This window comes from Dromiciops gliroides, chromosome 4, assembly GCF_019393635.1.
Source record: "Dromiciops gliroides isolate mDroGli1 chromosome 4, mDroGli1.pri, whole genome shotgun sequence".
Lineage (NCBI taxonomy): Eukaryota > Metazoa > Chordata > Mammalia > Microbiotheria > Microbiotheriidae > Dromiciops > Dromiciops gliroides.
This window is the reverse complement of record NC_057864.1, coordinates 52,638,874-52,649,170: the sequence shown is the minus strand read 5'-3', so window position 1 is coordinate 52,649,170 and position 10,297 is coordinate 52,638,874. Positions and strand designations below refer to the sequence as shown.

Sequence of the window (10,297 nt, the reverse complement as noted above, 5' to 3'; positions counted from 1 at the left end):
ATGCATGACCACCTCACAAAAATATACACCAGGCAGGGAAATCTATCAGGGTCTAACTTTTTCCAAAGTCTCAGAACCTCTATAATTTTTTTTAATGTCTGACTTCAGCTCACTCCTGACATAAATTCATCCAGTAACCTTTTCAGTGAGATGAAGACAAAAAAAGTCAGCTCACCACCTTCATCTTTTAAAATTTCATTTCTACCTCCTCTTCCAAAATTAACCCTTCTCTTTCCTTACTATCTTTTCCATTTCACTTTCATTTTTAAAATAATATTGTATTTTCCCCCAATTACATGAAAAACAATTTTTGACATTCTTTGCTGCTCCAGGAATTGTCCTATGGCATTATTTGGAGGTTTTCTGGAGTGATCAGGTCATGAGTTAGAGAGCTCACTGCCTTTCCTCCACCATCTTCTTGACATTCTTAAAAAAAAAATTATGAGTTCCAAATTTTATTCCTCCCTCCTATCCCCTCTCCCTGAGACGGTAGGCAATCAGATATGTTATACAAGTGCAATCATGTGAAACATTTCCATATTCGTCATTTTGTGGAAGAAAACTCAAAAGAAGGAAAGGAGGGGCAGCTAGGTGGCGAAGTGGATAGAGCACCAGCCCTGGAGTCCGGAGTACCTGAGTTCAAATCCAGCCTCAGACACTTAACACTTACTAGCTGTATGACCCTAGGCAAGTCACTTGACCCCAATTACCTCACTAAAAAAAAAAAAAAAAGAAAGGATGAAAGAAAGGACAAAAAGAGAAAGGAAGGATGGAATGAAGGAAGATAGTATATTTCGGTATGTATTCAGATACCATCACTTCTTTCTCTTGTAGTTGGATATCATTTTTCATCATAAGTCCTTTGGGATTGTCTTAGGTCATTGTACTGCTGAGAATAACTAAATCATTTACAATTGCTTATTGTACAAATTGCTATTACTGTGTACAATATTCTCCTGATTCTGCTCACTTAATTGTGCATCATTTTATGTAAGTCTTTCCAGGTCTTTCTGAAATCATCCTGCTTATCATTTCTTATAGTATGATATTATTTCATTACAGTTGCATACCATACCTTGTTCAGCTATTCCCCAATTGATGAGCATCCCCTCAATTTCCAATTCTTAGCCACCTCAAAATTTTGCTATAAATATTTGTATACAAAAAAGTTATTTTCCCCTTTTAAAAAAATTTCTTTGGTATACAGACCTAGTAGTGGTTTTGCTGGATCAAAGGGTAATGTGCAGTTTTATAGCCCTTTGGGCATAGTTCCAAATTGCTCTCCAGAATGGTTCCTTCCACTTTCAAAACCTTTTTGAAATATACCTTTGACCTGGAGAACAGTTGGAGGAGAGACAATATAAGAATTGTTTGACTACCTGAAAGTTGTTATCAAAAAAAAGAGTCTAGACACTGTATTTCAAGAAATTATTAATGAAAATTGCCTTGAAGTTTTAGAACTAGAGGGTAAAATAGAAATGGAAAAAAATCCACCAATCACTACCTTAAAAGGATCCCAAAATAAAAACTCACAGAAATGTTATAGTTAAGTTTCAAAGCTTCCAGGTCAAGGAGGAGCAATTAAAATACTATGGAGCTACAGTCAAGATTTAATAACTTCTATATTAACAGACCAAAGGGCATGGAACATTATATTCTGAAGAGCAAAGCAGCTAGATTTCCAAGTATAATTTATCCAGAAAAGCTGAGTGTAATCTTGCATGAAAAAAATAGATACTTAGTGAATTAAAGGACTTTGGTATTTGTAAGGAAAGACCAGAACTGAATGGGAAATTTGACCTACAAGAATCAGGAGAAATATAAGAAGGTAAACATTAAAAAGCAATTATAGGGGATTTAATAAGGTCAAACTCTTCACTAAACTGTTGTCTGTAACTCTTAAGAATGTTATCATTACTTGGGTAGTATGAAAGAGCATACATAGATAGAAGGCTTGAGGTTGAATTGTGTATGATAGGGTGATGCTAAAAATAAAATTAAGTGGAGAGAGGTAAAAGTCAGCAATTAATCTCATCCAAATGAGGCATGAATGGAAGAATTTTTACGGTGGAGGCCTGTTATTGCTAGAAGCTTATTCTCATCAGAACTGGGTTAAAGAGAAATAACATACACATCTGGAAGGGTAAAAAAGTCATCTTAACTTACAAAGAAATGAGAGGTTGAAGGAATAAGACAAGAAAGGGACTCTTAGAAGGGTGTACAGGTCAAGAAATATGAGGTTAAGGGGAGAGAACAAGAGAGGAACTCTTGGGTAGATGGATTAAGAAATAGGAGGGTAAGTGGAGAGGATAAAGGAAGGATGCTTAGAAGGGGTGCATATTGCAGATGGGCAGTGGTTAGAAGTAAATTAGATGTTTGAGGAGAGATAGGGTAAAAAGAGTGGGAGAGAAGGATAAACAGTGAGGAAAAATAGGATGGGATAAAATGCACAGCTAGTAATTATAACTTTGAAGGTGAATGGGATGAACTCATCCATAAAATGAAAATAGATAGCAGAATGGATTAAAAATCAGAATCCAACTATGTATGTATATATATATATATATATATATATATATATATATATATATAATTTTTTTTTTTGCAGGGCAATGGGGGTTAAGTGACTTGCCCAGGGTCACCGAGCTAGTAAGTGTCGAGTGTCTGAGGCTGGATTTGAACTCAATAAGTGTCAAGTGTCTGAGACCATATTTGAACTCAGGTCCTCCTGACTCCAGGGCCGGTGCTTTATCCACTGTGCCACCTAGCTGCCCCCAACAATATTATATTTACAAGAAATATTTTTAAATGAGATACACATAGAGTAAAAATTAAGGATTAGAGTAAAATGTATTATGCTTTAGCTGATTCAAAAAAGCAGGGGTACCAATCATGATCTCAGAAAAATTAAAGTTAAAATGGATTTAATTAAAAGAGAAAACAAGGAAACTACATTATGATAAAAAGTATCATAAATAACAAAGTAATATCAATACTAAACCTATATGTACCAAATGCTATAGCATCTAAATTTTTAAAGGAAAAACTAAATAAATTACAGGTGGAAATAAAGAGCAAAGCTATAATAGTAGGGAACTTCAGAACTAGATAAATCCAACCAAAAAAATAAAGAAGAAAAAAGTCAAGGTGATGAATAGAATCTTAAGCTAGATATGATAGCTATCTGGAGAGAGTTGAATGGAAATAGAAAAAATATGCTTTTTTTTCTCCATACTACATGGTACCTTTACAAAAATTGACCACATATTAGGGCATAAACCTTCATAGTTAAATGCATAAAAGCAGATATATGAAATATATCCCTTTCAGATCATAATGCAATAAAATTATGTTTAACAAAAGGCCATGGAAACAGACTAAAAATTAACTGGAGGGGGCAGCTAGGTGGCGCAGTGGATAGAGCACTGGCCCTGGATTCAGGAGGACCTGAGTTTTAATACTCCTTTCATTCTGCAGCATAGGCGTGAGGATGCCATGAAATTCTCTCTATTCTCCCAGACTTTATCCAAAACTAAACAGAATGAATTCTTCCCAAGGATTTCAAGACACCAGCAGCAGAACTGAATTTTTTTTTTTTAATGACAGGAGTAAGTGAATTCACTATATAATTACAACTTGTTGCTAACAGAAGGTTCTAATGTGCCTCAGTAGTTACTAGTGCTATCACTTGCCTCCAATGAGATATAAAGGCTAGAAGGTGGTAGAAAGCTAAGAATTTAAACAAGCTGGCATTTCACTCTAAACCATGACCTTAGATGAAGTAATTTATGTGTTGCTTTATTTTGGGGATGAATGGTAGAGGGAAGGTAATAGGGAAAGGGGAATGGTGGAAAGGAGGAATGGGAGCAGAAAACTTGTGGTAGCAAAGCTCTTTGGACTTGTGTAATTAAATAGTGACATATAGGATAGGTGACATCAGTTAAGATCACTTGGGGATGGCCTAAAACCACAGGAGCCAAATGGTAAGAAAGATAGCTTCCTTAAGGAAAATGTAGGGGTTTTTGTTTTGGGTTTGGGGTTTTTTGGATGACTGAATTAAAGTAGGTATAATAAAAGGGAACTGGAATTTCATTAGCCAGTCCCCCTCAATTCACTGGAAAGGTTCAAGTTCTGCTCTCCTAATAGTCACACCTCAATCCCAGACCCCCAGCAAAAGCTAGTTAGCCCAGGTAGTGACAAGAAGACTGACCCTTGTATTAACCCCTTCCTGTGGTCTCTGGAGTGGTTGGGCTCACCCCCAAATCTAAGATGGGTATCTCTGGTGTCCCTCTGAGCCCCAAAACTGTATGTGGCTCCTTCAACTCTAGTACCACTTGTCTCAGAAGGCCTTTAAGCAGCTGCATTTCCTGAAGCAGTAGGTCCATGTTAGACTTCAAAGGGTAGGCAGATTGCCCCAAAGAAATTAGAGGAGTGCAAGCAGTGGGCCCAGCAGTGGGAATGCTTGGCACAGAGGCTAGGGGCCTGGTGAAGGTGGAGTTTGGGACAGAGGTGATCGAAGGCACAGATCTCAGATCAGGAGACTTTCTGAAGGACAGGGGCTTTGAAACAGGGTTCCTGGACATGGCTGCTGGTGGAGGAGCTCCCGTTGTGATAGGCGATGTGCTGGAGAAGGAACCTGTCAAATGATAGGAAGTGAACCACATAAACAGACCAGGTCCCACCACTTGGGCATCTTCCACTATTCACCGTTTGGAGACCCTTGTTTATCAGCGTAGAGTTACACTATAGGGGTTGGAGAGGTGGAAGAAGCAGGGCCAAGATTAGGAGATGCTGAAAGGTAGAATTGAAGATGAATGCTCTTGGGGTACGTGTGTATGTGTTTGGGGGTTGGGGTGGGGACAGAGAATGGCAGAGTATGAGGACATGTTGGAGATGTGGAGCATAGTGGGATGCTTCACTAGGAATCACTCACCCCTCCCTGCGAGTTGCAACCAAGGGCTACGTTTGCGCACGCTGCGGGTCACAGTGGCAGCTTCGCACCAGTACGATTCCACGTCCTCCTTCTCGGTTTCCGGGACAGTGTACTCAGCTCCCCAGTCAAAGCGGCGCACAGGGCGGCTGTACTTGTAGAAAGAAAACTGCAGCGGCGTGCCCCGCTTCTGGGGGTGCAGGCTAGTTTCACAGCGCAGGGTCACCCCACCCCCGCTGCGGGACTCAGGTTTGTGCACCACTTTCAGCACAGGAGTCGCAAAGAGCTCTGGGGAGGAGGACAAACAAGTTCCCAGGACACTGAGCAGTCAGGTTAGGAAGGGGAGGTTGGGGTGGATGGAGGGTTGCGTTTGGGAGTGGAGACTGGCAGGTAGTGGAGGGAATGGGAGCTGGGATAGGGTGGCCTTTGGGCCACATCTGCCATCCCAGAGTCACACAATCAGAGTTAGGGTTACAGGAAGGAATGAAGGGACCAAGGATTAGGCAGGTTTACTGCTGAATTCTGGTAATACACATGGGCATAAATGATACTGCTATAAGGAAGCTAGAAAGTATTATTAAGGATTATGAAGTCTCAGCATGGTTTTCTATGCTCCTGGTCATTGATCCAGTGTTTGGGTGGGAGATTTGGACAGGGGAGTAGCAGTTACTGCTTATCACAGGAGATGACTTGTTCCCTGTGTGGGGTCATCCCCTTTCATTGCTCCAATAAGAAATTCGTTGAATTGGGTAGTTCTTGGGTGCAATGGGCACCATACCATATAGGCTGCTGACAACTCCCAGTTTCATTAATGGAGGGATGAGATGTGAATGGAGGAGAAGGTTGAAGGATAAGGGAAGGGCTGGTGGGGTCATTCTGTTCCTCATGTAGAAGAGAAATTTGGCAGATCAGGGCTTATCTTTAAGCCAAAAACACTTTACACCCTTGTAATTCTCCTATTTTCCCAGCCCCTACTGCCCACTCCCATCCCCCAAGCAATGAGACCTGTGTCTTGTTTCCATACCTTGGATGGTAACCGCCACCTTGGCAGAGAACACAGGGGTACTTTCCACTGGGATACGAAGGGTTCCTGAGCACTGGTAATGTCCACTATCACTGGCCCGTGCCTGGGGTATTGTATAGTTGGCACTAGACTGGAAATAGCGCATGACGTGCCCATCCTTGTAGTAGTGAAGCTTGTACACAACTTTATCATACCAGCCTCGGCAGCGTATCACTAGCGGTTCACCCTCAAACACCATGGCATAGGGAACCTGTAGAATCAGCCAATCTACAACACAGATGGGTCCATAATCTCAGTAAAGCTCATGATCACCCTATAGCCCTTCCTCACTTCTTCCCTGTCTCATATTTCTTCCATTTGTTATTTCTTAGTTCTCCTGATCTTTTTAATCTTGAGGCTAGTCTTCCTCCAGATTTTAATGGGGATAAGGACCAAGTTCTAAATCATCCATCCTCTCTGGAAGACCCACAATGAAGGTATCCTGAGGTATGATTAAAAATGACTTCATCCCACAGTAACAACAATGATTTCATTCTTCAAACTTCATATAAAGTTAATATACTTAACACACATCATTATGTATTATCTGTTGCTGATAAAACACTGATCTGCATTGGAAGAGGGAATTTCCTCATCTGGAAGCTCCTTCTATCAATGAAATCATAGTTCTAATTTCTATCCCTGGCCCCTGAGAGGTGTTTAATAAATGTTTGTGGAATTATTGAATATGTAGGTAACTCATTAGCCCATGTAAAATCTTACAAAATATACAATAAATGAAAACAAAGGAAGATACTTGCCTCTAATGAATTTAAGTCACTAGACCTACAAAAACTATATCCTAAGGTACTGAGAGAACTGGCAAATGTTGTTGATGAAACACAATCAGTGATCTTTGAAAGATATCATTGATGAATAAGAGAAGTTCCCCAAGACTAGAGGAAAGCAAATATTGACTTCAATTTTCAAAAAAAGAAGAAGAAAAAAAGGAAATAAATTTTGCAAACCATAGGCCAGTATGCTTTACTTCAATTCCTAGAGAAATACTAGAATGTACTATTTATTTATTTATTTGTTTGTTTATTTATTTATTTTTGGTGAGGCAATTGAGGTTAAGTGACTTGCCTAGGGTCACATAGCTAGTAATTGTTGTGTCTGAGGCTGGATTTGAACTCAGGTCCTCCTGAATCCAGGGCCGGTGTTCTATCCACTGCGCCACCTAGCTGCCCCTAGAATGTACTATTAATGAACTTCTAGAAAAGGAAGTGGTGATGACAAAGAACCTGCATGGCTTTATACAGAACAAGAAGTATCAGAACAACTTTATTTCTGTTTTTTGGCAGGTTAGTAAACTGGCAAATCAGGGGAACACCAGAGATGATCTACCTAGATTGTAGCAAAACATTGGACAGTTTTTCATACATTCTTGTGGACAAGATGGAACATTCTGCCTTAAATGATAGTAGTTGGGTGGATTTAGAACCTGTTGAATGGGTGAACCTAAAAAGTAATAATTAATGATTCCATGTCAACTTTGACGGAAGCCTCAATGTAAAATCAATAGTGTGATATGGCAGAAAAAATATTTCAATCATAGACTACACTGAGAGATACAGTAGGCAGGTCCAGGGAGCTGATAGTTTGGCTGTATTCTACCCTGGACAGCTTGAACTTGGAGTATGTGTTCAATTCTTGGTACCACATTTTAGCAAGGACACTGATCCACTAAAGAGTGTTCAGAGAATGAGTAGAATGGTGAATTGCCATAAGATTATAAGAAGTGGGTATGCTGAGGTTGGAGAAGAGAAAACTTAGGGGATACATGGTAGATATCTTCAAGAATTTAGAGGACTATTATGTGGAATAGAGGTTAAAAACAAACAAATAAAAAAGAATTAATGCCTTAGCTATAAAACACAGCTCTAATGGTAGGATTTTCAGAAATCTTATTTAAGGTGTGAGGATATACTTTGGGGGCAGTTGTGCTTTTCATGTCATATCATGTAGGTGGCTACCTACTTAGTCTCTGTGTAGTATGGGCCCTGAACTCCACCAGTCATTGAACTACTTCTTATATTTGCCTCATGCCAGGATGATCGGCTTCCCTCTCTACAGCAGAATAGCACTAGGACTATATCTTCTTCTATAGGAGAGCTGGCACCAGTTCCCAAAATATGTATCTCCCTGGTATATGGTCATAGGATATATGCTATACCTCCCCTTCTACTCAGTCCACTTACCATTGGACACAGAGATGTGGATTGGATCACTGACAGGTGCCCCTCGGGTTTGACATCGATATACCCCTGGTGTCTGTACCTCAATGCTCTTCTTATGTGAGGGAAGTAGCAGGTGCCCCAAGTACCACAATGTGCTGATAGGCCGGAGTTCCAGGAGTAAGGGGTGGTATCCATCACACCTCAGGGTTACCCGTTCCCCCTTAAAGATCGTAGTCCAGGGTGGGTGCAAGGACAGAATGGGTTTATCCACGGTGGCTGTAGAGAACATTGTAAAGAGAAAGCCAAAGTCAAGAAACCTAAAGAACTTGGTCCCAGGTTGGAGAAACCCTAGACTTCCTCTGGGAATATAGTTGACCATAATAATTTGATAAGAAGCAATTTAGTCAGTAGGTCAATTAATCAATTTGTAAAGCATGATCTCCTGAATGCCTAAGTGAATGCATAGTCTGTCTTTGGCAAACTGGACCAAATAGGCTAGGGAATAGCAAAGATGGACAGCATCCCAGTATAGCCTCTACCCAAGGACTCTGCCCATTAACCCTTCAGTCTTCCTGCTAGGACTCCAACAGACCACTCGGAGCATATAGTTTAGGGACTATGAGAAACTGATGTATGTGTGGGATGGGGTGGACAGGAGGGGGGAAATGGAATGGGAGGAGAGTATGCAGAGGACTCACCAGCTCTCCCAATCCTTGAACCTGTAAAAGATCAAAGGTTGGCAATCAGTGAAAGAAAGGGTAAGACCAGGCAGCCTGATGATAAATGGGAAAAGAAAATTGACTTAAGGTCCCCGGGCTTTCTGCTTATGTTTAAAGTTTTGCCCTCTAGAGAGACTTGGGTTTTGATGGTTCCTGAACCTCTTACAGTATTAAACATCAAAATAATAATAGCAGGGGCAGCTAGGTGGCATAGTGGATAGAGCACCAGCCCTGGATTCAGGAGGACCTGAGTTCAAATCCGAACTCAGACACTTGACGCTTACTGTATGACCCTGGGCAAGTCATAACCCCAATTGCCTCACCAAAAAAAACAATAATAATAATAGCAAACATTCCTGACACAGACCTATGAAGGTTATCTAGCATGAATAGCCTGAGGACTAAGCTATGGTCTGTCCATATATGGGAGCACCAAGATTAATGATTCAAGGCTCAAGAGGCTTTGCCCTAGAACCACCCCCCCTTCCTTCCCTCCTCTCTTTGCTTTCCACCCAATATCATAATGGTAGATACAGGAAGACTCACCCAAGAGCAGCAAGGCTATCAGTGCCCACATGGTGACTTTGGCCAGATGTATCCCAGCATTCAAAGACGGTTGGACTACTGGAACAGAGGTGGAAATACAGTTATGTTGTGAGAAAAACATTTAACTAGAAATCAGGAGACTCCAATTCTAGTCCTAGCTAAACAAAGCTTTTAGGCTATATTCTAGCCTATACAAAGGCAATAGAGGCGAGAGCTGGAATGTTGAATGTGGTTAACAGTGTTTGAATAGTCCACTTTGTCTGCTCCTAAATTTTTGGAGGAGGGAAGAGAAGTAGGGGGAGTAGTGTGAAATCAGACAAGAAAGGTAGGTTAAAGTCATTTTGTGAAGGACTTTGAATTGGAAACAGCAGAGTTCTTCCAGTTCGAATATTCTTCCAACATTTTGTTCATCTATGATCAATGAGTGTTAGGAGGTACTGCCTCTACTGCCCACTTTTAGCTCCTAAGGCTTATTGAAGGGAACTCAGTGGGGCACCAGGGGCATTTGTACACTCCACTCATCTTCCTGCAGCACAAACACCTCCTGCAAAGCTCTGGCCCCCTTCTTGCCCCTGCCACCAATCTATTTCAGCCTTCATTATATCTCCCCTAAATCATTTTGATGGGATATGTGAGTGGCACAGTAGATAGAGCACCAGCCTGGAGTCAATTCAAATCTGATCTCAGACCCTTACTAACTGTGTGATCCTAGACAAGTCACTTAACCCTGTTTGCCTCAGTTTATTCATCTGTAAAATGAGCTGAAGAAGGAAATGACAACTCTGATATTTCTGCCAATGAAACCTCAAATGGGGCCATAGAGAGTCAGACGTGACTAAAGAACAAAACAACCAAAAGA

General features: G+C 40.8%; 1 protein-coding gene across 1 annotated transcript; it reads right to left on the bottom strand.

The window, feature by feature from the left end:
* Positions 1–4,217: 4,217 nt before the first annotated feature.
* On the bottom strand, positions 4,218–9,469 carry FCRLB (Fc receptor like B). Its single transcript, XM_043963427.1, has 6 exons — positions 9,439–9,469; positions 8,872–8,892; positions 8,195–8,449; positions 5,955–6,221; positions 4,934–5,218; positions 4,218–4,636 (listed from the first exon to the last, which is right to left on the bottom strand). The coding sequence occupies exons 1-6, from the start codon at positions 9,467–9,469 to the stop codon at positions 4,218–4,220; spliced, it is 1,278 nt and encodes a 425-aa protein (XP_043819362.1).
* Between the last annotated feature and the right edge of the window lie 828 nt (positions 9,470–10,297).